General features: G+C 37.3%; 1 protein-coding gene across 2 annotated transcripts in view; it reads right to left on the bottom strand.

Moving 5' to 3' along the window:
• Positions 1-24,132, bottom strand: part of GABRB2 (gamma-aminobutyric acid type A receptor subunit beta2) — a 191,305-nt gene that overhangs the window by 31,965 nt on the left and 135,208 nt on the right. For both annotated transcript variants that reach the window (XM_038739861.1, XM_038739862.1), the window contains exons 6-8: positions 5,379-5,516; positions 2,024-2,176; positions 1,025-1,269 (exon numbers count right to left, since the gene is read on the bottom strand). In XM_038739861.1, coding sequence (XP_038595789.1) covers positions 1,025-1,269; positions 2,024-2,176; positions 5,379-5,516 — 536 coding nt within the window. The remainder of the gene's footprint in view (positions 1-1,024; positions 1,270-2,023; positions 2,177-5,378; positions 5,517-24,132) is intronic.

Here is a 24,132-nt window from a genome sequence, read left to right as displayed (position 1 = left end):
TTTTTATTTGGCTTCCTAAGGCCACTTACACTTTGGGAGAGTGAAGCCATGGCTTTGGAATTGGCTGCACACAGTTAGGTTAAAGTCTGCCGAGACCATACGGAAATGCCAGCCATGATCATGGAATTGCTTCTTCTACATTGCTATTTTTGGGTACAACTAATAGCTGGGTCCTCATGGAATCCTCTCCCCCTTTAAAAATATCATTGCACTGGCAACAGCAGCCTTCCAATGCTAAAGGCTCACAGTTCAGGTAAATGCTACTATAGAATTTGTACATTCTATGCTACATTGCTACATTGTCATCTGGGATCATTGACTCTATTATTTGTTGTGGTTGAAATTCATTGTTACCACTGTCTTTATGTGCACCCCATGTGGGCCAGGAATTGTGTCTTATTTAGAATATTTTTATCTACCTCTGTGCTTAGAACAGTGCTTGAGCACCTGGTAAGTGCTTACCAAATATGATTAACTGCACCTACAGAATGAATAAGGTAGGTGGGGGTGAATGGTTATAAGAAAAGGGAGGCAAGTATCTTGGTGGATGAAGAGCTGTGAAATCTCTAATGGGATGAACTTCAACTAGTGGACTACTGGTGACTGAGTACTCATGGGGTGAACATCGACTATGGGACTATCAATGACTACATTATGTCACCACTTGATTATTACCTGTGCAATTTTCTGTGATATTTTTTATTCTGCCATGATAAACCAACAGCAGATTCAAAATCCTACACCAGTTTGTAAAAATAATTTAGGAATAACTTATCAAGCCATTAAGTCTGGTTTACATTGAATTTTTTAAAGTGTCTAAACAATGATCCAATGGAAGTGCATAAATTGTAAAAGGAAGTTGGAAAGCCTGATTTCTGCTTAAGGAAAGAGTGCATTATTTAAGGCAACAATGTCTGGGATTTGTAGAATTTAAATTGTTCGAAATATGCCTTCAGTTATGACAAACTGTCAAATCAACCATTCAGATCATTTGATAAAACTTTGGGTAATACTTCCAATTTACCTTATTGACATCCATTCGCAATTTCTCATTGTTGGCAGTGGCAGCTTTCTCTGCTGCTTTCTTTTGACGTTGTGGTCCCCTGCCAAAGAAGATGTAGTTGACCAGAGCATATTCCAAAAGTGCCATGAAAACAAAAACAAAGCATCCCATCAGGTACATATCAATTGCTTTCACATAAGGAATTTTCGGGAGAGTTTCTCGAAGATGGGTGTTGATGGTTGTCATGGTAAGTACAGTTGTGATTCCTAAAGAAAAAAAAGGACCATTCATTAGACTTAAATGAAATTATGATATTAGGGAACATCAGTTTATTAGGGGGTATCCGATTGAGGAATGAAGGAATAGAAATAACAACTCCTAGTTTTAGCTTGATGGGCTCTTGAGCAATTACAGTTCCTTTGGCACAATGGAACTGAGTGGTCTTACTTTATCTTATACTTGACATACTATTTTGGGTACTCTGAAGAAAATTACAGCTGTTGTAAATTTAACTAATGTAAAATGCAGGAAAAGCTTCATCCTTTGGAGTGTGCTTTGTTCCTTGGGGATGCAGAGGTGATATTTGACATGAAATATTTAATAAAATGCTTGATTGTTCTGGTCTACTTTTACTCACAGTGAGGAGACTCTTGGGGATAGATTTGCCCATTCATTTATGGTCCAGCTTCATCTTTCTCTGTTGCACACTTGGGAAAAGTTGGGAATTAAATCCCATTCTTTAAATTGGGAGAGCTCTTTCTTGGACACCAGGAGAAGAAACAAATTAAATAATTCTCAGAATAATGAGATATGAAATATAGTCCCATGCTGAGATAGAGACAAGTGGACTAATTGGGCAGCTACACTGGTTAGCTAATTTTGACATGAATAATTATTTATTGTTATTAATTGATTTAGTGCTGAATCATAGCTCAAGTCATCTAACAGCTAAGGAGTCTTAGGCAGGAAAAGAACTGTCATCATCATCTTTTCACATTGGAAAGGAATCAATCAGCTTACCTAAAGCAACTCTTGCTGCTGAAGCGTCATAGTTAATCCAAAATGAAACCCACGAGAGGATGGTAATTAAAATGGAAGGCATATAGGTCTGCAGAATGAAGTAACCGATGTTTCTCTTAAGCTTGAAGCTGAGAGACAATCTGGGGTAAGAACCTAAAATGGAACATTTTGAAAACACTACTGTCAGGGATTTTTAATATATACTGAGTGCACTGCCTTTGAATGCTTCAAATTACATGAATATCTTTTTACTCCTCAATTCAATTATGAACAAACCTATACTCGAGGGGTGAGTGACTCACGTGCCTACTTCAAAGAGATTTCTCAAAGAGGTGTCAGGGTTTATGAAGTCTTTCATCAGCAGTACATAATTGGTAATCAATAGCCACCATAGCAAGTTATCTGTTGGTAAAACCTGGGATGGGCTTTCTCTATCTTTTCAGCTGATATGAGGGTGAGAATAAATCAGCCAATCAATCAATGGTATTTATTGATTGCCTACTGTGCACTTTACTAAGCAATTGGAAAATAAAATGCAATAAGGTTGGTAGAATAGTTCCCTGCCCACTAGGAGCTTAAATTATGAATATGTACCTAAGTTGTATGGGGCTGAAGTTGGGGTGAATGGCAAGTGTTTAAAGGGTGTACCAAATGCACAGGTGATGCAGAATGGAGCAGTATGGGAAATGAGGGTATAATTGGAGAAGGCCTCTTGGAGGACACTTTGAAAAGGTTCTGAAGGTGGGGAATATTTTGGTCTGTCAGATATGAAGAGGGAGAGAGTACCAGACCAGTTAGAGATTGTTGGCAAGAAACTGTCAGCAAGATGGATAAGATGGAGGTAGAGTGAGTAATAATAATGATGGCATTTGTTAATCGGTTACTATGTGCCAAGCACTGTCCTAAGCGCTGTTGTAGATCCAAGGTATTTAGGGTGTCCTACTTGGGGCTCACATTCTTAATCCCCATTTTACAGATGATGTAACAGGCACAGAGAGATGAAGTGATTTGCCCTAAGTCACACATCTGACAAGTAGCAGAGCCGGGAACAGAACCCAGGACCTCTGACTCCCAAGCCCGTGCTCTTTCCACTAAGCCACGCTGCTACTTTAGTGGGCTCGGATGAACAAAACATGCAGCCTGGGTTGTAGGAGGAAATCAGTGAGGAGGGATAAGCTGGGCAAGCTGATTGAATGCTTTATAGCTGATGGTAAGGAGTTTGTGTTTGATGCGGAGTTGATGGTCAACCACTGGAGGCTCAAACAAGAGGGACGTGGGAGTGGCAGGGAAATTTAGGAGCGAATTAAACACCTGATATAGCCTGATAGAGCTGGCATGGGAAATGGGAATGGGAGTCAATAAAGAGTCTTCTAGACTGGGAGCCCACTGTTGGATAGGGACTGTCTCTATATGTTGCCAACTTGTACTCCCCAAGCACTTAGTACAGTGCTCTGCACACAGTAAGTGCTGAATAAATACGATTGATTGAATGAATGAATGAATGAATGAGTGAAAAAATAGTGATGCCAAGCAGAGGGGAGGCAGGGTTGAATCAGGTAAGGGTTAATCTGAGATGGACGAGGTCAACCTGATATTCACTCATGAGACTCATCCACTCAGTAAGTGCTTAGTACAGTGCGCTGCACACAGTTAAGTATTCAATAAATACGACTGGATGAATGAATGACAACATTAGCACTCTGGACTCTTCCTAGACAACTTAATCCTAGTGGACCTCTGGCTCCACATAGCCTAGATACCACATTTAGAGTTAGGGTACCTTGGATGAAATATGTGAAAGGCTCATAATAATAATAATAATGATGGTATTTATTAAGCGCTTACTATGTGCAAAGCACTGTTCTAAGCGCTGGGGAGGTTAAGGTGATCAGGTTGTCCCACGGGGGGCTCACAGTCTTAATCCCCATTTTACAGATGAGGGAACTGAGGCACAGAGAAGTGAAGCGACTTGCCCAAAGTCACACAGCGGACAATTGGCGGAGCCGGGATTTGAACCCATGACCTCTGACTCCAAAGCCCGAGCTCTTTCCACTGAGCCACGCTGCTTCTCAGCGTGGTCCTAGTATAGGTAATAGTCATGATGGTTCATCTAAAACAGTTGGGGTCTCTGTTTCATCCAAGGCAGCAGCAAACTGTTGAACAAGGGAACTAAATAAAAACACAGGCTATGTAAAAATTGGCTTCAAACAAACATCCCAACACTGGGAAAAGGAAAAGCCAGTGTCTACCAAGACTGCAAGAGAAAAAGTAATTCCATAAATGTGACTCCAAGTAGCTATAGAGGAAGATAGACTATTGATATTAGCCATTTAGATGCATTTTGAAAGGGGAATTCATCTGCTGAGCTTATTAGAAGCTCAGGATACCTCTAGCCTAGAAAAAGGGCTATTTCTGAAGTCCCTTATATAATTATAACACTACTTTCACTCCCGCTCCAGTCTCAAAGTTTTTGCTTTGGGTAAATTTCAGGGTATCGAAAGGATTAGATCTTCTACAAAGGAGGAATGAGAAAAATCAGTTAAAGCCAGTTTTTCTGTTTCTGTGGCCAGAAATTTAATTTTCACTTAAGACCCCTTTGACCCATGATGAGGCACAAAGGCAGAGATGTAGTCCTGTGGGATAATTTGCTTTCTGGTAAACTGGGTGTTTTAGGCTATTTTCATAGCTTCTGGGAAAGGAAATTGAAAATCAGGGTGATTATTATAGGCTGATCACCCTAATAGTAACTCTGTTTCCTGCTGATGCAGAAAGCAACGCTTGATATACGGAAGAGTCCATTAACTGAAAAATGATATGTGAGCTGTTGTTAAAAATGCTCTTTTGTAAACTGAAATGTTTGGGAAGGAACATTTGCATTGTGACCTGAACCAAAAGAAAGACTCTAACTGACCCACTGGCTCTTCCATTTTTCACGTACTAGGCAATTTCTTGGGATGCTTTTTATCTGGTGGTTTAAATGCCTTTTTTCTGGATTAAGAGGCTAAAACATCTTAAACTGTCCCGGCTAACTTTTATCACATAACATTTTAGGGATAATGTAATGTATTATTCATACCCCTAGTTTCAGACCCCACTTCATTACCGACTAACAACTCAAGTAGGGTTGGAAAGAAAGGGAGGAGAGCTAAAATTCAAAAGTGCCAGTGGGAGTATCAGTTCTGATAAAAACTGGACTAGCATGAAGACTGAAACTTTAATTCTGTCTAAATTGGATTGTGAGTTATTTATTGATATCCACTATTTGAAGTGGTAGTTGCATTCATAGACATTTTTCCCAAGTATGCTACCCTGCTACATTACCCCAATTCCCTGAATTCCTCTCCCCATTACAAACCTGTAGAGAATACAACCTTCTTGGTGATAAGTTTGTAATCTACAATGGAGAACTGTGGCAATTCAATCTTGGTCACCCCAGTCACAGCATTATCATCCCCTCGCCAATAAAATTCAATGTCATCTGTAGTGTAACCATCTATAAGACAAAGAATACAACCTTGAAATATAGCACATGATACTGTAACATCACTGAACTCCAAGAGGAGTAAAAAGTAACAGGCATCTCCGTTCATGCTACCAGTAGAGCCTCATAAAATGTAATGCTTTTATTTCAAACACTCGGTACCCAAATTTATTTGGACTTGTGCACTTGTGCAATGCAAATATTTCGCTCTCTGGAAGTGGTCCCAGTCAACAGGTTCCAAACATTTCAAGAAAGCAGGTGGGAAAGTAAAAGACTACTCTGAATATCAATTCTGATCCAGACACCAGCTTGAAGTGAGATCTGAAGCACAACCTGCCCTCTCTTTAATTCAGTGTCCTCACTCAAAAGTAGATATAAAAAACTCACACCCACCACAGAGACACTGAGAGAAACACATTGTTCTATATAGACAATTGTCAGAACAAACCAGTCTTGCTTTTGAATAATGGCTAGTATTCTGTGAAAGGTTTCTTTTTTTAGCAAATATGTAAGTCAAAAGGTTATCATTAATCTTGACAACTTCCTCATGCAACAATGCTTTACCAATTAAAATGGTTTTCCAAAAACCTTATAGGATTATGAAATTAGACATGGAAATCTCTATTTAATCAAATTAAATTTTAGTTCAAAAATAACTTCAGAGCTCTTTCCTTGTACAAAACTGAATATCTGGGAAGTAAATTTGTCATCTAATTAAATTCTCCAGTTAGCTAGGCAGACTACCACATGCTAGTCATCCTCTGTCTCATCTGGAGTTTGCAAAGACCTTTAACCAACGTATTATTCATGGTGTAATGTAATTAATTAATTAATACAATGTAAGAGCCAGTCCTATTCATTCTATTGAAGACTGGCATACAAAGCTCCAACTGAAACCACTGATAATGTGTTATCCATTCCACTTTGAATTGGGGGAAATAATATCCAACACATGTTCAAGTGGAAAGAGCATAGAACTGGGTATCAGGAGATGCAGGTTCTAGTTCAAATTGTCCTACTGGCTTGCTTTGCATCCCTGGAAAAGGTACATAACCTCCCGAGGCCTTGGTTTCTTCATTGGTCAAATGGAAATCAATTAGACTGTAAGGCCTGTATGGGATAGGGACTGTGTTCAATCTTATAATCCTGTGTCTATCTCAATATTTAGCACATTTTAAGTGCCAATATTAGTACATAAATCTGTCCCTCTTTTTCAAAGATGATGATGCTTATGGTAAGATCCTATCTCCCTTTAAACTGCAAGCTCTTTGTTGGCATCAACATGTCTACAAACTCTCTTATATTGTAGTCTCCCACGTGTTTAGTCCTATGCTCAGGACACAGTTAGTGCTCAATGAATACGACTGATTGATTGATGCTTACAAGTGTGGCTGGAAAGATAGAGGTGTGTTTGACATACCTTGCTGTTTTGTTTGCATTTAACAATAGGATCCTTGATTAGCTAATAGATTTGTCTCATTCAGGATCAATCTCTGATTTTAAACCTGCCTCTTGGCATCCCAATATTTGCCAAGAGAGAAAGGAAAGAGCCCAGGTGTGGGGACGAAAGGTAACGAGGAAGACAGGAGGAAACAACAGCATAGCCTAGTGGATAGAGCACAGTCCTGGGAGTCAGAAAGACCTAGGCTCAAATTCCAGCTCTGCTACTTGTCTGCTGTCATGACTTGGGCAAATGGCTTAACTTCCCTGTGCCTCAGTTACATCTTCTGTAAAATGGGGACTAATACTGTTAGCCCCATGTGGAATGTGGACTGTGTCCAACCAAATTAGCTTGTATCTAACCCAATCCTTAGTACAGTCCCTTGAAAAGAGGAAGTGGTTAACAAATAATATTAAAAAAAAAACCAAAAAGCAACAAAAATGCCTCCTCCTGGAGGTTTCTGGTTCCTGCTCGACAAGTAGAAGACTGAAGAAGGGCTGGAGTGCCTAACCTCCAATTCCAGTTCCTGCCTCTTTTTGTCCTGTCCTTCTCCCACCGGCATCCCCTCAATTTCAATTTTTCAATCCATCCTTACCCCTGAAATCAACACATTGAACTGCATGCTTGAAGTAACCTCTGCGATATCATGAAAGTACAGGTACAACTTTCCTCTTGTTTTATTCCTGGATATGATGTGGTGTAAGGCTCACTCTAGTATACCAACTAATCTGAAGTTGGTTTGCATTCAGGCATTGTGCTCCAGTCTCAGTTCTAGGCACCAGAAAGTACCCAGAACACTTATATCGCTGCTGTTTTCAGGAACTGTATTACTTAAAAGATGAAAAATGTTTTTATAAAGCTTCAAGACCTCAAGACATTATTTATTATGAGCTGAAGCATTCGGGTATATCCGATTAAGAGAGAATGCACACCTTACTGATATAATAAAATGATGAAATTAATCCCAGGAGATGGATAATCTAAGCAATTCAATAGGAAAAATTCTCCTTAGAGTGAAACTTGCAAAATCCTCTGGTACAGAGTTTCTTAACAGGGAGCCAGGAAAACATATGCATAGCTTAGTGAAATGTAACTCAGAATGATAAAAAATAAAGGCTGCTATAAATACCTTGATATGATTGCTGTCCCTGCTTACTACTTTTTTCATGTGTCTTCATGGTACCTGCCATTAGCTTTAATTCTGAGGATCTTAAATTCTGATATGTTAGTGGCAAAGTGCTTGTTAGTATGGTATTCTCTGAGAATTCTTTTCTCTGGAGTTTCCTTTCACTACAAAAAGCAGTAAGTCCTGGGTGGAGAGAGCATGGGCTTCAAAGTTAGAGGACCTGCAATGTTAGTGTGGGCAGGTCACAACTTCTCTATGCCTCAGTTTCCTCATCTGTGAAATGGGGATTAAACACTTATTCCTTCCTCCTACTTTTATAATGACTTTTATAATGACCTATAATGTATCTGACATGTTCACTGTGCATCTACCCCAGCTCTTAGAATATTGCTTGACACACAGAAAGCATTAAACAATTATCATTTTTAGGCTGGTCTGACATATTGATTTTGCTGGTTTAGATAGCACTTGCATTATTAGTCAATATTTCTATCTACCTACAATCTGCATATAGCTTAAAGGAAAAAATATGATACTGGTGCTCAATCAATTTTCATATATTTACAGGTCAGGAGACATATTATAGATTAAAAAAACATTTACCAAATATATAAAACATTGTTGCATAAGAGTAATGAAAGACAACACAGAAGAGAATGGAGTGATGAGAAAGTAGAGATGGATGGTAAACTATCTATTGACTCTGAAAGTTCTTTTGGTTAGTCTTCAAGAAAAATAGTAAGTGTATCATTAGAAGTAAAGAAGTATCATGGATAGCCTGAAAAACCACTGCATTTAAAAATAAGAAATTTAAACGGCCATTATGAAAATTAATTAGACATCAATAAGCCCTACTCACAAATTACTACGTAATTTCAGCAGAAGTCCTAGTTTGAAGTCAATATAAATGCCAGTCAACATTATTACAAAATGCACAGTGCTTTCCTAGAATAAACAGTTCTTACATGCCTCAGTAAATATATGCAGAGCTCAACAATGAACATAACTAAGGAACAGCTGAATACTTGACATCTGTGGATCCTGAATCATGAAATAAAACATTTTCCCTTTTTATGTTAGAAAAAAGTAAAATTTATAGCTCTGACCAACATTTATGTTAATTTAACCTTTCTATGTTCAAGTATCCACTCTTTTGGCTTCATGTAGGGGAGGGTTAGAGGTAAGGGAAGTTTATTTTAGATTCCCTTTATATGGTTTATTTTACTTTGTGAAATATCAACATGCTCATTTGAATGCAGAGCTAGGCCAAATAAAAAATCCTGCATTATTCAAACTTGTTGGTAAATTCATACTTTAAAGAGTTGGATTAAAATAAAAAAATTCTACTCTTCCAAGTGATAGGAACGATGTCTAATTCCCACCAGTGTATTCTATCCCACTGCTTAGTACATTGCTCTGCACACAGAAAGCACTAAATAAATATTCTTACTACTCTTACAACCACTAATGCTAGGGTTCATATAACAGGCCTGGCTATAAGATTATCACTGTATTGTCACTTTGTATACTGGACCCTGACACGGTTCAGGTTTTGAAACTCTAAGCAAATTTTAGCATTAGCACTTAATAATAATAATAATAATAATAATAATAATAATAATAATAATAATAATAACTGTGGTATTTGTTAAGCATTTATATAGTGCCAGGCACTGGAATGGCTACAAGAAAATCAGGTTGGACACAGTCCCTGTCCCAGGTGGTGCTCACAGTCTCAATCCCCATTTTACAGATGAGGGAACTGAGGCACGGGGAAGTAAAGTGACTTGCTCAAGGTTACACAGCAGACAGGTTGCAGAGCCAGGATTAGAACCCATGACTTCCTCAGTCCCAGGCCCATACTCTATCCAGTGTTGCTTTTCACTTGTCAACATCTGTGATAAAAAACAGCATAGGTTAATATATACTAACTATATCACAATTGAGAAAAGCATAGAACACTAGCTTTGAGTCCCATTTCCATCACTGGTCTATAGTGAGATCTTGGGCAAGTCACTTAATCTTTCTGGGCCATCGTTTCATCACCTGTAGATGAGGATCAATCAACCATATTAACTGACCACTTCCTGTGTGCGGAGCACTGTACTAAGGGCTTGGTAAAGTATAATATAACAGAGTTGATAGGCCATGAACACTGTGAAAGCAAGGGGCCATATCTGATCTCCTAAACCTGTCTCTATCCCAGAGCTTAGCAGCTAGTTGTCACTTAATAAATGTGATAAAGAATAATGATGAAAGTACTTATTATTATTACTCAATTAAAGAATAAAAATAGCAACCATGACTAAGCTTGGGCTTTCAGTATGCCATGTACAATACTTTCACATCTTAGAGGTCAAAGCCTGCGCAGCACCTTGATCTGATTTTATGTTGCTGATGATCTCTGGCTTTCTGAGTGTAGGCTGGTTCAGTACTTTATATGTCCTATTTATCTATCTATCATCATGTATAATCTACCTATATATCTATCTTGATACCGCTATTCATATAGAAAAATAGATAGATTTATGTCTAAATAATATATACAAACATGTGAATAATTCACCATAACCAAAGAATTTTAGAGAGTAGGATACTGAATTATATGGAAAATAGTGTCTGTACATTACTCCCTATGTCTGCATGTAAAATATTAGATCCTAACTAAAAGATACAATTCAGCATATTCTGAATTCCTGAAAAGAAAAGAAAATCAGAGATAATTAACATAAATTACATTTATAGATTTCTCATTTCAGTTTTTAAAATCTAGAGGAAACTGACTCATTTTATAAAGCCTATTTTTTGCCTTCTTCAGGCTAGTCCAGTACAAATGTCCTTTAAGTAAGCCCTAATTTAAATATCAGAAAATTCTCTTACTTTTTAGAATTATTTTGCTACAGTTTTAGTTCCTCTGCTCTGGGATAATTTTATCAAATATTTCCAGCTGAGATTCAAATGTTGAGTGGAACGCAACAAGAGCACTGAAGTGAACATCATATTATATAGCACAAAATAGAAAAGCCAAAGCCGTAAATGCTGAAATCAAAGTCAAGAATGCAAACTATACATTTAAATTTCTTTCAATGTTTGATCAAGAAAGTAAAAAACACTTTTATGATTTAAATTAGCCTCTTCCTTCAAAATTGAGCCAGACCAAACAGGGGGATGAATACATTTTCTCTGCACAGTCTGAAATGATTCTGCATCAAAAATTTTAGCTGCTCCAGAGTAGTTAGGCCACCAGAGAAATTTGAGTGAAAATCCTGGAGTAACTCTACAGTCAATTAGACATCATTTTATAAGAGATTACGAGACTTGTTCATAATATACTGATTTTTTTTTTGGAATGTTGATCTGTTTGTGTGTAATTTTTCTAGTATTCTTGAGAAATGCTTCAGAAAGAAATGCGAAGAAGCAGCATGGCTTAGTGGAAAGATCATGGGCTTGGGAGTCAGCAGTTGCGGATTCTAATTCTGGCTCCACCACTTGTCAGCTGTGTGACTTTGGGCAAGTCACTTAACTTCTCTGTGCCTCGGTTACCTCATCTGTAAAATAGGGATCAAGACTGTGAGCCCTACCTGGGCCAACCTGATTATCTTGTATCTCCTCCAGCGCGTGGAACAGTGCTTGGCACATAGTAAGTGCTTAGGGACCATCTCTATACGTTGCCAACTTGTACTTCCCAAGTGCTTAGTACAGTGCTCTGCACACAGTAAGCGCTCAATAAATATGATTGAATGAATGAATGAAGTACTTAAGAAATACCATCATTTTTAAAGGGAATGACTGTTTTCTCTCAAACCAGATCCCTAGGGAGAGCATGCATGAGCATAGATTAGAGTTTGCAGCAAGCTTTTGATCTTGAAAATTAAAATAGGAGCAAATGTGTAGAAAATAAATGCTAAAAACCCTGACCCTAAATAAAGGTCACCTTTCCAGACCTCTGAACCTTCCATGGCAAACCATTCCCTTTCCCTTTTGGTAATATACTGATGCCTCAAATTCCCGGCTAAAGAAAATATATAAATAGTTTGCGGTACCCAAAGTTTCATCTCCAATCCAAACTGCGGAGGTTTCATTTGCTTCTCAGGCAGGATTCCAGCTGTCATCAGTAAATGTCAGTGTGAGAAACGTGTGCTGAATCAAGATCCACCAGGCACATAGACAAAGAAAGCTTGGAACATTCTCTTACATACACTCTCACTGTTGATGCACTGCAACTGGTATGACACAACTACCTCTCAGCACAACGAAAATTAAATTCTTTTAGCTGTCAAGGGAAAACATACTTTCATTCTTAGAGCACCAGTCACATTCAGGAGTCTTTCCATAATTGTAAATCTAGGATCACGATTTAAACGAACGATTAGAGATGTTATATTTAAAGTACGAATATGATCTTAATTTTCTAACGCGGTTGCTTGCAGCTTGGCAAAGTCAGTAGCCACATGCTAACGGACTGCAGCAGAAGAACCCTTCCGAGAACTTGTTCTGAGGATCTAGTACTCTTTCTGCTGATGGGAATCTTACAATTCTGCAGCACTTCATGTTTGTAAATTGTGATTGCTTCTGCCCATTTGCTCAGATTCAGTTACCAGATGTCCCGAATGCACAGATTGTCCATTATCTCATTGCCTTGTCCCATTTTCCCAGAAAGGTCTGGCTGGAAATAATGCATAATTGCCCCATATTTAAGTGACACAAGCCCTGCCTTTTTGCAGGAGCAAAGGATGGGTGAGGCCAGACTGCAGCTGGGTGCCCCATATTCTCAAAATTGAAATCTGGCAACCTTATCTCTGATCATTTATTCAATTACATACCAAATTGAAAAGCAACAAAACCTTTTTGTTAGTCAATTTCAATGCCTATGATATTCAATCTCCACAACGTACGAGGTCGGGAGAATGGTGGCATTGCCCCCACAGAAGGAGATGAACACAGAAATCAGCACACAGGTGCCAAAGCCTAAATCTGTACTCAGGTCAGGATACTTGAATCCCAAATCCACTGTCAGCATGCAGAGGATGTATGCTGGTTTAAAAATAACTAGTGATTGGCTACAGACAAAACTTGGCCAAATTTTGCTGATCCAAGCAATCTAAATCAGCGTTTCAAAAATGCTCAGTTTTTCTCCATAAAACGAAAGCATTCATCTGTCATCCAACAGTAACCTTCATTCTGGGGCTCTGATGATTTGGATACAAAGAGGGGAAATGCAATTTTCACAACAGTGAAACTCAATTGATTTTCCTATTAAAGTAGCAAGACTCCCCCAAATCCTATCTTACGGAACTGTATAAATTGATGCTATGATGAGAATGGAGGGAAATGCTCTAAATCACCAGGCACCACAAATTGTTATTTTTAAAGAAATACTTTCATGGGCAAGTGAAAACCACAAAAGCATGCCTAGACATCAAGGGGGAGCCTGCTAGAGTGCTAGTAAAAACTGCATTCACTTTCACATGAGATATCTATCAGGACCTGTTTAGACCAAGATAAACTTTCTCAAGAAATGGGTTGTGTCATGGTGCAAATCAAAATGCTTCTCTTCAGCACTTCTCTTGTTCCTAAGTCAGTGCCTTGAAGGTTATTTCTTCAAAGTCATATTAAAATTCATATTTTTCATGGGGGGGAATCTTCAGTCACAAGAGCAATAAGAACTGCACTGACTAGTGGGAAGTGGTAGTGTTCTCATCACAGAACAGCATAAGGAATGGTATACCACTGTGCTTTACAAGTCTAAGGACCTTTTGAACTAGTTAAGGACATTCAACTTGAGCATACTCATGTTCTATTAATTTCTGAAAATTGAATCTCTCATGTGCCTTGATAAGACTCACCTTACAATTGTCCCATCTAGCTATTTGGACATGCTTAACTTGATAACTTTACAGACTTCTTCGAGTCTATTTCTTCCCAAGTGCCACGTGACCAAAGTGCCTCTAATGCTCTAGAATTTCATCACAAAAAAAGACACACTAGATATTACAGCAATTGGATGCCATTTCTGTGATATAGCCACACACTCCAGCATTCCCCCAAAAAGCACTGAAAACCTCCTTCAGGTTTCCTGAATTTCCATGTCATGGAGCCAAAAGCCAAATGGTGATAGCCCTTTCCTTTTAAATGAGACAAATTTTATTGATATGCATTAGCCTATTTCCAATAAAAAGCATTTTTTATTTTTTTCTCAAGAATTATGTATAATTTATATGCCTTCTAAGTGAATTATGATATGATTTGTTTTATTTAGTATTAGTTCACAAAATACATGATAATATTTGATGTACTGAAATTCACCAACATATGATTAAAGAAAATCATATGCTTCTTCCTAAATCAGAATGAGGTGCTTTCAGAGGTGCATAGAGTTCTTCAGGAGCCTGAAATCATTTTCAGGACACCAATTTGATCCTTTTGTAATCTAGGCTTTAAAATATTCAAGTGGTTTTAAAAAAATTCTTATCATGTCCAATACTCTGATATAAAAAAAGGTGATAAATTCAACTCAACTAACTGTAATGTATCACACATGCTGGAAAAGAACATTTTTATCTCTGTGAGAAATTCACTCTCTAAAAAAATGTCTTCCCAGAAAATTCCATTAACATTTAAGTCATTAGAGACAGTTGAGAATGTAAATCCAGGAAGTTTCCGAGTCCGTTTATACTGTCTTTGCACTTTACTTCCACCTCATTATTTTTTAATTGTGATGTATTCATGGGCTAAGATGACACACTTTTTCAATGCTGTGGACTGAGAAGTTATATTTTATAAATAGAACCATATATAATTTTATATAGTACATATGCATACATGTATATATGTACTATATATACATGATTATGGAAAACAAGCTCACAAAACCATAAAGGTTTACTACTTTATGGCAGATCTAAGAGATGAGAACATAGAATTTTAAGAAATCCCTTGCTGGGTTAGATTAATGGCCGATCCAACTAGGCAGTCTGTCTCCAGCAGTGGTAACAAGATGTGATGGCTCTTTACTTGACTCCCATTCTCATGGTTATGGATATACTGTTTACAATCTTAATTTTCCCCTGTAACAACCCAATTGTTATGCTGCTGCTTTTATTTCATTTTAAACAAAGATAATACTAGTTTTTTTTTAATTTAGCAATGCAGAACATAATGACTAAAGTAAAAAAAATACTTTCCATACTTTCTAGCAGCCAAAATATTTTCATGCATTTTAATGGTTCAGGAAAGCTGAATATCATTTTTCTCTGGATTCAGAAAAGTATACCCAGTCCCATGTGAATATATTATCAATCATTCTAAGAAAGGCTTAAAATGGGATACAGATGAACCATTAGTTGCATACACAATTCAAAGGCAAAAAAAATGAATATTTATTTTAATATTTTTATTCTATATTGTAGTCTATGATTATTTTATCTACTCCATTCATTTTGATAACATGAACAGCATCTGAAGCAGTGTGAATATTAGAACGGGCATGCTTATCTTAGTACAATGCTCTCCACACAGTAAGCACCCAATAAATAAATTGAATGAGTCAATAGAAAGTCCATCTAACCCTGCATTCTCTGTCCAATTATGGCACCAATGATTGGAACAGTGTATAATGGTTTCAATTTTTACATCCTGCCTTATGATTAGTAATCCACATTTTTCCCCTTAGCTGTCCATCATGGAGTGCTTAGAACAGTTCTTGGCACATAGTAAGTACTTAACAAATACCATCATTATTATTTATTTACATTTATTGAGTTTTCAAACCCCGTTAACTTTTCTTCTAAACAATACATTATATACTTCTTATATATGCACTTATCCAAATCTTTCTGAATGCTATTCTGACTGTATAACCTCTCGAGGTAACAAATTCCACATGATTTCCACCATCTAGATGAAAACTTTTTTTTTTTTGCCTTTATCCAATTACCGTTAACCTTACAGAGGTTTTCCTCAATCCTTGTTTTATGAATTTGGTGGACAGAATTCTGTGTTGCCCTATCTATCACCTTGTAATTTTGTATTCTTCCATCTTGTTCTATCTTAGCCTTCATCTTTACAGAGTGATGAATATATTTTTTTCCATTTGTCCTCATAGAGAAGCTGTTACATTTCCCTGGGCAGAGAAAAGTCAATTTTGCTATGTATGTGTTTTGTATATTTTTTACTGTAATATCTAAGTTATTTGGCAAGCAAAGTATTTCTTAAAAGATTCTTGGATTTGTCTAAATAGTACACCAGAGAGAGAGAAGCAAAACTCCTTTCTAAGAAAGAAACATACATTCGGCATCAGTTATTTGTTTAAACATTCTAATCTCTAATATTGGCAATATTAATTGTTAGCAGTGGTGTTTTATCCCAGATAAATGCACGCACACACACACACACACACACACAAAAACCACACACACGCGCATGAAAATCAGAGGGCTATTGGGTAAGAACCGCATAGGAAAAGAACTATTCCAGGACCTTGTGGAGTTAATTCTGTCACTCCCAATGCCCATATATCTCCTAATGTTTTCAGTAGTTCAGAAACCTCCAATTACAGGATTTCATCACCGCAGTCCACTTTGAACTATAAGGAACTTTCACATCACTGAAAGTCATGATTTCATTAAGTTTTGGGCAATAAATGACTGCCAGAACATGATATGCAATGCAGAATGGTGGAGAATTATAGCTCCAAGTACTTGCTCCCTAAAAGTCCCCCTGAATTCTTATTCTGCAGAGTATTCCTGCTGAATTAGTGTGAAACTATATAGTACTTTATTCAGGTAGGGCACAGTTAATAGTATTCTTCAATATTCTGTACAAAACGAGTAGGAGAGGTTTCCTGAGGTCAAACTCAGAATTACAATCATCTGCCAGAAGGCCAAAGGGCAGTCACGGTCAGCTCAAATTCATCCATCTCTCTTTTATATTAATATACTTTTTTGCTCCATAAATGCTTTTATCGAAAAGGTATTTGTACTGGCTTCCACTCCCAGACTGTTCTATAAGAATAAACTGAAAAAGAAATGATTATAATGTCCTATTCTTAATGACCAACTAGTTTTTGAGTTTACTTTCCATTTGAAACTTCACACGCATACTGAGAAGTCTTGCCAAATGGAAAGGTTGCGGTAGCAGACTAGACATTTCTATGGAATTGAACTCTGAAGGATTAATTAGGTCATTATACTTAATATTGTGTTAAATCAGTGGACAAATGGTATCTATTATTGTGTGCAGAGCACTGTACTAAGTGCTTGGGAGAGTACAATATAACAGAATTAGTAGATACGAGCTTATGTACATAAGTACAGAGAGGCTGTACATTTTTAAAAGATACAGATTGAAGTCCATAAGTGACACAGAAGGGAGAAGGGTAAATGAGGGTCGTAGGGAAGGCTGCTTATAGGAAATGTAATTTTAGAAGTTCCAGGACAAGAGGATTTGGGAAAGAAGTGGCTGTGAGAAATATGAGACGGAGGTACAATGAATAAGTTTAAATACTTCATCTGAATTTCTGCTACAAATCTGAGGTGCTGAAATAATTGAACTCTATGGCCCATCATCAGCATTAATGGTATTTACCGAACGCTTACTGTGTATGAAGCACTGCACTAAGTGTTTGGGAGAAAACAATACAATGGATTTGGCAGACAAGTTTCCTATCCACAATGAGCTAACAGTCTAGACAGAAATTAATATAAATACATAGCTTATAATATTCAATTCATAGATATTACTTAAGTGCTTACTATATATGTATAGTCAGATTTGGGTGCTGCCTTTAATGCTATGGTTACATTTTACTTTTCAAATATAAAAACCAGCACTCATTTGTTTCAAAAGGAAGAACAAAGTTCATGATTTATAGTGATTTATACAGTTCAAGATCTATGTTTCAAAGTGCTTGGAAGGCTTATCATCCTTAAATTTAATTGACCATCGTTGCTAAATTCTACCTAATGGGAATTCTACTTAAAGTTGTATTGAATATAGACATTAATCATATATACATATTCATTTTAAATTACATATTTTGAACAAAATATTGTATTCCTCTTCAAGTGAAGAAGCCTGGGAAATGGATTTATATATGTTTGAGAGAGTTACAATGATATTTAAATATTTAAAAGGGTAACATATGCGTATGAGTAGTAATCATGCCGTTATGATTTTAACATTAGGTACATAAGGATACTGTTACTAGTATTTCACTGAATTCCAAAAGCACAGTGGCCCTGAAAACTTTGTTTACGCTAAGAAATGTCCTGGTTTAATTAGAAATTCCTAGTTTCCTGAATCCTATTCGCAAATTAAATAACATCTCTCAGGAGACATGGGTTAATTTTGCAACCCACTTTCAAACAAGCTCTCTAATTCATTTATGAGCAAATTCACAAATAAAAATGTGAAATATTTTTTTATGTATCCTTGCATTTTGACCCTCTTTTTTTTTTAAAAAAAAAAAAGCAACAACAATACACACCTCTAAATTTCAACTTAAAAGAAAATAATAATTTTAGGTTTTGGAAATGTAGTTAGGAACATTTTCTTCAAGATTCTTTCATTTCTAAATTAAAAAATAAAATACTCTAGAATCCTTGAGGTAGTAATAATGCTGATCATCCACCCACCACTCAGACATGTTGATAAACCATTCCAGACAGCTAAAAATCTGTTGGATATCCGGAGACATCTTGAGAACCTTTATTTCATAACTCATTCTAGGGAATGTTGACTGCACTCTCTATTCTTCAGATCAAGATATCTGGTCAGAAGAATGAGGACCTATTTTGTCCCTTCTAGGTTTTAACTACAAAGTCATATTGCATTATGAACTAGGAATATGGTCGGAATTCTACATTTCAGCAGTTTCCAGTGGTAAAGAAGTTACTTTTGTAAGCAGGAACTGAAAGTCAAGAAGTTATTTTTAATCTAACCCATATCCCTCAAATTACAAAATTACAAAATTAACACTGCACTGGCAGAAAGATTATTCTTGTTGTGGTTTCCCTTTTACAGATAAAAAAAGAAGCATAAAGAGCACAAATTTTCAGGGTACTCCGAAAGTGAGGTGAGTAGCAAAACCTGGAGCAGAATTAAAGTTCTCTGACTATTGATATTGGTCTCAACTGGACCTTTCTGTCTTTTAACAAAAAGCAAACCTAGATATTGCTATTGCAATCACCAAAGTCCTTATCTTATTATTTCTCTCTCTCCTCTCTCTCTTTATAAACTATAAGGTTTCACTGGTAGTCTACTCATTGTTAGTTTTTTTTTTTAATTCTTAATTATCTGGTAACAGACTATGACCCTAGTATGCCAGACCCTGAATTTCAGTAATGTTTCAAAGATGCAAAACCAGTGTAATCTGAAGAAGCAAAATTCTGTTGACCAAACTGTAATAGGATTCTAATTTGTAAAAAAATATTTACCTATTAAAATATGTTCAAATAAAAAGGACTTAACTCGATTAAATGTCTTTAGGTATTGGTCAGTAATGGTTGAGAATAATAATAATAATGCTGGTATTTGTTAAGTGCTTACAATGTGCCAGGCACTGTTCTAAGCACTGGGATGGATACAAGCAAATTGGGTTGGACACAGTCCCTGTTCCCCATGGGGCTTACAGTCTCAATCCCCATTATACAGATGAGGTAACTGAGGCCCAGAGAACTGAAGTGACTTCCCCAAGGTCACAAAGCAGACTAGTGGTGGAGCCGGGATTAGAACCCATGCCCTTCTGTATTCCAGTCTCATGCTCTAGCCACTATGCCATGCTGCCTCTTATGCTGAATCTACATCTGGAATGGAAAACACTGAATAATTACCACTGCTTTGGTTAGCTACAGGAATGAAAAAGAACCATTTATTTTCTGGTTACTTGGGGGGATGTTGTCACTTGAGCACTAGTAAAATTATGTCATTAAGAGAGATATTAAAATGATTTACAAAGAAATGTGTTAACTAGTCTGCTGAAATGGGGAGGATATATATAAATATATATGTGTATATATATATCTAGATCTATCTATATCTATCTATCTATCTACCTATAGATAGATAGATAATTTGCACAGGGAATCTGCTTTATAAATTGGAGTCAACTATCCAAAATTGTAGTTTTCCACAATGGAAGAGCCAGTTTTTTTGGATACAGTTGGGTAACCATGTTATTCTGTATCTACACATCATCCCGACATAAGATATCAACTATATATCTAATTAAAAGGAGGACCATGTCATCATATGATTGCCTTTGCTTGGGTTGCCAATTTAAGATATCAATCATCCCATGGTATTTATTGAAGGCTTAATGTGTGCAGAGCACTGAACTAAACACTAACAAACACATTCCCTGCCCACAATTCAATCTGGCCTCATTTAATAGATTTCAGTTAGAGAATATTATCTAGCAAGCAGGACCTAGTGAAAAGAGTACGTGCCTGGGAGTAAAAAGATCTGAGTTTTAATTCCAGATCCCCCACTTGCCATGGGCAAGTCACTTAACTTCTCTGTGTCTCAGTTTCCTCAGCTGTAAAATGGGGATTCATTCATTCTTTCATTCAATTGCATTTATTGAGTGCTTACTGTGTGCAGAGCACTGTACTAAGCACTTGGGAAGTACAAGTTGGCAACATATAGAGCCGGTCCCTACCCAACAGCGGGCTCACAGTCTAGAAGGGGGAGACAGACAACAAAACACAATAACAAAATAAAATAAATAGAATAGTAAATATGTACAAGAGTAAATATGTACACGTCAGCTGTGTGACTTTGGGCAAGTCACTGAACCTCTCCATGCCTCAGCTATCTCATCTGCAAATTCAGCTTTGCAGAGATTCAGTATCTGTTGTTCTCACCTAGATTGTGAGCCCTATGGGGGACAAAGCCTGTGTCTGATCTGCTCATCTTCTATCTACCCAACACTTGCCCAGTTCTTGGCATGTAGTAATTGCTTAACAGAATTGTCATGATCATTTCTAAACATTGCTCCAGTAACGAGAGGGCCTACTGGGAGTGAGGAGGATGTGGAGAATGGGTGAGATAACCAACCAGCCACTGAAAAGAACTTTGAGCAGGTAGGACCCCACAGTAGATTTTACTAAGAGAGGCAAGGCTGCAGATGCCGGAGACCAGAGACAGCAAGCAACAAGGATGAGGGCTGGGCTGTCGTGCTTACTTGGAATGGTAAATGTGCTTACTCTCTTTTTCTCTACCATTCTCAATCACCCTTTTCCATTATGCTTTTTCCATTATGCTGCCCTGTGGAATGTAAGCTCCTTGTGGGCAGGGAATATGTCTACCACCTCTCTTGTATTGACACACTCCTAAGTGTTTCGTACAATAATCAGCCTGGTTCCGGGTTGCTTCCAGCACTAGGCTCCCCCTTCCAGGCTGTGAGCCCATTGTTGGGTAGGGACTGTCTCTATATGTTGCCCATTTGTACTTCCCAAGCGCTTAAGTGCTCTGCAGACAGTAAGCGCTCAATAAATACGATTGAATGAATCGTGGTGGATGAAAATAGATTTTGGGCATCTAAACAGTGCCTTTCCCTTCCCGAAGCACCTGACAAATAAGATTTGGGGATACAAAGTCTACGGAATAGTACCTGCTAACATTTCTTTTAACCAATGAATAACAGAAAACTTGTTGCAAGACACATCAGAAAGTTCTTAATCTCTTCTATGCCATGTGTGCTGATTAGCAATTGCTACGCAAAGTCTGTCAGCAGACTGAGTTTCCTGTTAGGTAACTGGCAGCTCATGCTGTGAGACCTCAGAAGCTTTTTTGGAGCTATTAAATATGTCTGCTCGTTGTTGGGTAAGGACCGTCTCCATATCTTGCTGATTTGTACCTTCCAAGCACTTAGTACAGTGCTCTCTGCACACAGTAAGCGCTCAATTAATATGACAATGAATGAATGAATGCTGATTTTAAAGCAGCTTTTTTTTTACAAAGTTAAGTTCTACTTTGCTATAATGGAAGACAGAACAAGCTGTATAGTATGTATATTTCTTGTATCCACTTATATTCATGTATGTTCATTCTCCTTTTTATCTCTATATATACCTTTATAGTTTGCTAAGATGGTAGGCTACATAACATTTCCTTTTCAATTGTGTAGTTCATATAACTTATCAAAACTATCTATATAAATTGGCGGAATAGAGCAGAGGCCTAGGAGTCGGAAGGACCGGTTTAGAATAGGCTATTCATAGAAATAAATTTGGGACCTCAGGTAAAATGGTGTGAACACAAAAGAAGAATCAAAAATTTTGAATAAATAAATTTCATTATGTAGGCATTAGAAATCAGCAAGCTGCAAAGTCTCAGAAAATACACTACGACTCAAGAATAGATTTGCAAAGCAATATACAGTGTTTACTACATGTCTCTCATTCCTTCATTAGCATGAGGATAATTTTATGTTAATTTAATCACAAACCTAAGATCCTATGAACTGCAGCACATTCAGTCATCAATGCATTTGCCTCTCTTCCCTTTCCCAAAGTTTAATAGTAACTGATGACTTTGACAATGCACTGGGATACCTGGAAAATTTCCTCATTGAAAAAGATTTCCTTGATTGGTCTTTTTTATCCTCCCTCTTGTTATTATTGAAATTATTCCTCTTTGATTTTTTTCCCCTCTCACAACTAAGTGCTTCCATAAACCTGAGTTCAATCTATCACAATCAGTTACTATTGAAACTACTGTGATGTTTAAACTCAGGATAATGTCTTATAGTAAGGAATCAAGTAGGAGGAGAAGATGAACTAGGAAAGACCCAAGAGAGAAAAAGACAAAATGCAAAAAACTTGCCTTATACTGATGCTAATTAGTGGCAAGGAAAAATATCTAAGTACTAATATTCATTCAAGTTAAAAGAGTAGATTTTTCAAGTTCTAGGAAATCTGCAACAAAACAAGACCACACTTCCAAAATCAAATGAACTACAACTTATTGCCATGCAATGTGGACTGTGTTGGAAAGCTTGTCCATTTCATGTTCTGGGCTTTGTAAGATAGCGGACAACTGTAGTCACCTGTTTAAATATTAATACCCAGAGAACCACCCCCAACACCAGAAATGGGAGACCAATCCCATTCCTGGTTATAAACTCTGTTTGACATCATTGTAAGGGCCCAAAGCAATTAATCTTTCTCTGCTGGAGGAAGGTCTGATCCCAAACAGTCAGAGGGGCTGTCCATCAGTGGTGAAGCACATCAGAGAAGTGATAATTGCACAAGGCAAAAGTGCAGAGGACCTAGTTGCCAACTTGTACTTCCCAAGCGCTTAGTACAGTGCTCTGCACACAGTAAGCACTCAGTAAATATGATTGAATGAATGAATGAATGACCCAGTAGTCAGTTAGTAGAAATATTTCATGGAATGACCTGGCCTACTCACCACTGGATATTACGGAACTACAGTATTCTAAAGTGCCCATGTGGGTTCTACACATCGCATGCAATGTGGATGACTTCAGAGAAAATCACCTATATCTTCTACTCCTATTTTTTTTAATTCAACATGGAGGCACGTATGCGGTGAATTGATTTTTTTTTAACTTACTTTGCAAAAATGGTTTCCTCTTTGGATGAGTAATCCAATTGGTTATTTAATACTGGATATCTGCATTTTCTAGACTGTAAGCCCAGTTTGGGCAGGGATTGTCTCTCTTTATTGCTAAATCGTACTTTTCAAGTGCTTAGTACAGTGCTCTGTACACAGTAAGCACTAATTAAATCCAACTGAATAAATGAATATTCACTCAACCATCAACCCCACATTTTTTCTTATGGTACTCGTTAAGTGGTTACTATGTGCCAGGCTGGAATAGATATAAGTTTATCAGTTTGGACACTGTCTCTGCCCCACATGGGGATCACAGTTTTAATCCCCACTTTACAGATGAGATAACAGAAGCACAGAGAAGTTAATTGATTTGTCCAAGGTCACACAGCAGACAAGTGGCAGAGCTGGGAATAGACACTGGTCCTTCTTACTCCTAGGCCTCTGCTCTATCCACTAAGTCATACTGCTTCACTATCTCT

Source organism: Tachyglossus aculeatus, chromosome X1, assembly GCF_015852505.1.
Source record: "Tachyglossus aculeatus isolate mTacAcu1 chromosome X1, mTacAcu1.pri, whole genome shotgun sequence".
NCBI lineage: Eukaryota > Metazoa > Chordata > Mammalia > Monotremata > Tachyglossidae > Tachyglossus > Tachyglossus aculeatus.
The sequence above is the reverse complement of the archived record's forward strand: the minus strand, read 5'-3'. Positions and strand labels throughout refer to the sequence as shown.